We start from the raw sequence: 3,807 nt of genomic DNA, 5'->3' as shown, positions 1-3,807 counted from the left end.
CTTAAGTGCAGGGTAGAATGTCAATCTGCCTTGTCCCACCATTGTTTGCACAGTGCCTGGCATATAGTAAATATTGTTGAATAAAGGACAGTATGGATATTATGTTTTAATTTTATTCTTGGAGCATGGAAAAAGCACCTGTTGTTTTGCAGGACTAACTAAAGGGGGAGAAAAGATCTGTGAGATCTCGCCTTGAGGGATCAGAAGGTAATTTGTTTCTGAGTTCAATAATTCTCACCCCAAGGAGTTGAAAAAGTAACATCATATCAAAATTTCAGGAATGTGGGGGATCTGGGAAATCTGTTCTCATCTAAAGGTGTTCTGTATTTGAAAGCATTGGAATATATCAGCTCAGAAAAGCAGAAGAGGTGATAGTTTGGCAGAGACTTCAATGAAGAAATGGAGTCAGCCATGTGAAGTTCATGGGCAAGAATAGTACAAGCAGAGGAGTCTGTAAGTGCAAAGTCCCTGATGCAGCAATGAGCTTGGCATGTTTGAGGAATGGAAACAAGGTCAGGGAATCTGCAGTGTGGTGAGTGAGAGCAGGAGTGGTATGAGAAGAGGTCAAAGAAGAGAGCAGGAGCTTGATCCTACATGGTCAGGAGTTCAGATTTTACTCCAAAACCCAAAGGAATCCACTAGAAGATTACAATAAGGAAATAATGATTTATGAGTTTAAAGGGTCACTCTAGCTGCTCTGAGAAGATGAGATCACAGAGCTTGCAAGAGTAGAAACAAGGAAGATAGGTAGGAGGCCATGACAGAATCCAGGTGAGAGATGGGAGTGGCTTGAAATAGAATGATGGCAGTGGAGATGGAAAGGTGTAGATGGATGAGGAATTATTTCAAATATGAGGAGACAGATGTTGTGATGACCTGGCTATGGTAGGTGATAGAAAGATGGGCATCAACAAGAACTGTTCCACTTTTGGCCTGAAGGTTGTGCATATGCTTCAGAGCATTTCCATCATTATCATTATCACCGGCCAGGAGGTCCAGGTTTAATTAGCTGGAAAGAAATCTACATATTTTTAAGTGTCCCCGGGGTCCTTGCCTGGGCAGGTGAGATGCTTCTTAAATCTACCTTCCTTTCTTTCTTTCTTTCTTTCTTTTTTGCATTCTAGATCTTGGAGAAGCTCTGTCAGAGGCCCTGTGGAGACACTTGGCCTGGTCCCTGAGCTGCTGAAATATTAACATGTAGCATTGAACACCTGAACTTACCACCCCTGGAAGACTCAGCCTCAAGCCTAGTAAGCAGAACAATGTGGCCCCTCACTTGCTGCTTTAACTAGGCTTCCTTTAGGGATGTACAATTAATAAGCCTCATTCCCAACCCCACCTGGGTCATAGGGAGTGGGGAGATCAGCTACCCAAGGGTCTGTTTCATTAGGAGGATTAGGGTAGACCTTTTTTGCAATGGATCGTTCCAAATGCAGGCTACCTTCCCGGAGGACAGTGTGCCATTTGAGGAACCATCTGGCACATGGAAACCTCTGGGTGCATAGTAACCAACCTCTGCGTGTGTGGCAACCTCTGCATCCATTCAGAAAATACTTATTGAAAGCTTGCTTGTGCCTTAGAGGATAAGAGATGTCCATCACTCTTTCCCCTGGTTAGAAAAGGAAAGAGCTAAGTGGGCAATGTTCCTAGAAGTCTCTAGGATGAGTGGGCCACTTTGCTTCCCTGGAGAGAAAAAGCAGAGGTGTTTTTGAGGAGAGAAGAAAGACACTAGAGGCACAAGTCCTTTTAACATTTATTCTTACAGGTATTTATTGAGCATCTATGGAGGATATCATGTTTGGTATGGTAGAGGGTCAGTAAAAACAAGGGAAACTTTCAATGAGATGGATTGACATAGTAGCTGTAACAATTAATTCAAACATACCAAGGATCATGAAGATGAATAGGACTGGACAATGTTTTGCTCTGTTGAACATAAGGTCACCATGAGTCAGAGCCAATTCAATGGCCACTGCCAACAGTAACAACAGCAATGGTATACCTTGCACTGTTCTGAACACTAAGATGCAGCAATGAATATTGCTCATAATAAAGAACTCTTGTGATATTTATCTATATTTTCAGTGGAACAGGGCCTATAATTTGGACTACAGTATAAATTAAATATTTGCAGAGGACTCTAAAATACCATAAGAATAAATGGTTTGTTTCCTACACAAGTGAGAGAATTGGTTTATTTGTTGTGGGAGTAGAAGTTTTTTTCTGAGAGCAGCAATTAAAAGACCTAAGATAAGAATAAACCCTAAAATACAAAGTCCTTGAAGGCTATACTTAGGTCTTTTATTTCTTTACCTCCTCCCATGGGTTCTAGTCTAATGCAGGATGAATAGGAAGACCTGTCAAATATTTGTGGAAGGATAGATAGATTGCTCTGAGTATTTTGCTCTGTTGGTATTATCCTTGTCTCAAAAACATTTGTGCCCCCACTATTCTAGGGCCGTGAATGACAAGCATTTAATTAGCTATAGTTTTGATCCCCCCACCACCAAAAAGCTGAGAAGTGGGAAGAAAAAATAAATAAACAAACTTCCTGACACTTTTTCTGCTTTTAAGAATAAAGTGCTGATGGTTAGCTCTTAGTCTCTAGAATCCTAGGACCTCAATCCCACTACTGTGTTTCCTTCTAACCTCAGACTCATTACTCCGACAGCAAGCAGCCCCTTACCTTAACTGGACATTAAACCCAGGTTTGGCATGAATGGTCCATTCACAGTGAGCATTTAGGGGATAACTCTCCAACAAAATCTGACCCTTTGGGGCTCGCAGAACTTGGCCACATCCTAAGAAGAGAAGACAAGATTGGAACATGGAGATTGAAGTCAACAGGAAAGAGGCAGGAGATGGTCTCAGAAAGCCTTGAGCTCATTCCACACCCCTGAGAACAGAATGAAGAAGGGAAAGGGAGAAGGAAATTAATACTATTTCTTAAGCACTTGGCATTGTGTTAGGCAATTTTCATAGGCTAATACATTTAATATATCCAACAGCTTGGGATGGGAAGTAGAATTACAGACGTATTCCAGCTGAGAAAACAAATCATCAGAGAGCTGAATAAATAATTTGTCCATAATAAATAAATTGTAAGTGACAGATAATAAATAAATAATTGGTAAGTGACAAAGCAGAAATTCATACTCAACTATGTATGTCTAAATGTGAAGTCCAAGTCATCCTACCATCACACCTCTGCAAGATTACCTGATGCTAGCCTGCTCCCTCCACTTTACAGAGCTCAGGAAGTAGCCTCCCCATTACAGTCTTTTGTCAGGAGTCTAAATCTTCATAAGACCCTTTGATCTGTGTTCTCTGCATACCCTCTACCCTAAATATACCCCCAAAGCAACTCTTTGCTATGACTCCCAATATCCACTTCAAAATTTTATGTACTAACTTGTTCTATGAATAATTATATAAGAAATGCCTCTTTAATAGATGACACTGGAAAGGAGAGGTTATTTCCAAACAATGGAACTAGATTTGTGACTTTCACATTTTTTTTTTCTAGATTTCAACCCCTGTTTAAAAACACAGACTCTTATGAAAACCATGAACTAAAATAAATAAATAAATAACATGGATCAAAGAAGAGCTCAAGGTTGAAGCAGAAGCAGGACCCAAAACTCTCCAACCTCACTCTCATCTTGGTCCCCTGAGGTACCCTCCAGGAATCCCTAAGATCTAAAAACTACTGATCTAGGTAGGCTTCAAATTACATCATAGTTTCTAGTATTAAGACAAATACAAGTATGCAAGATGAACTCTTTTACAAAAGAGTTTTGGGGAATT

At 40.4% G+C, this 3,807-nt stretch overlaps 1 protein-coding gene across 1 annotated transcript in view; it reads right to left on the bottom strand.

Annotated features, from left to right (window-relative positions):
- The window catches only part of PAMR1 (peptidase domain containing associated with muscle regeneration 1), a 105,740-nt gene that overhangs the window by 45,737 nt on the left and 56,196 nt on the right, over nt 1–3,807 (bottom strand). The window contains exon 4 of the mRNA XM_007943306.1: nt 2,687–2,801. Within this exon, the coding sequence (XP_007941497.1) occupies nt 2,687–2,801 (115 nt within the window). The remainder of the gene's footprint in view (nt 1–2,686; nt 2,802–3,807) is intronic.

The sequence above is a fragment of the Orycteropus afer genome, unplaced genomic scaffold (genome assembly GCF_000298275.1).
Source record: "Orycteropus afer afer isolate SDZICR_OR568_19922 unplaced genomic scaffold, OryAfe1.0 scaffold00103, whole genome shotgun sequence".
NCBI lineage: Eukaryota > Metazoa > Chordata > Mammalia > Tubulidentata > Orycteropodidae > Orycteropus > Orycteropus afer.
This window is presented reverse-complemented; position numbering and strand designations above follow the sequence as displayed.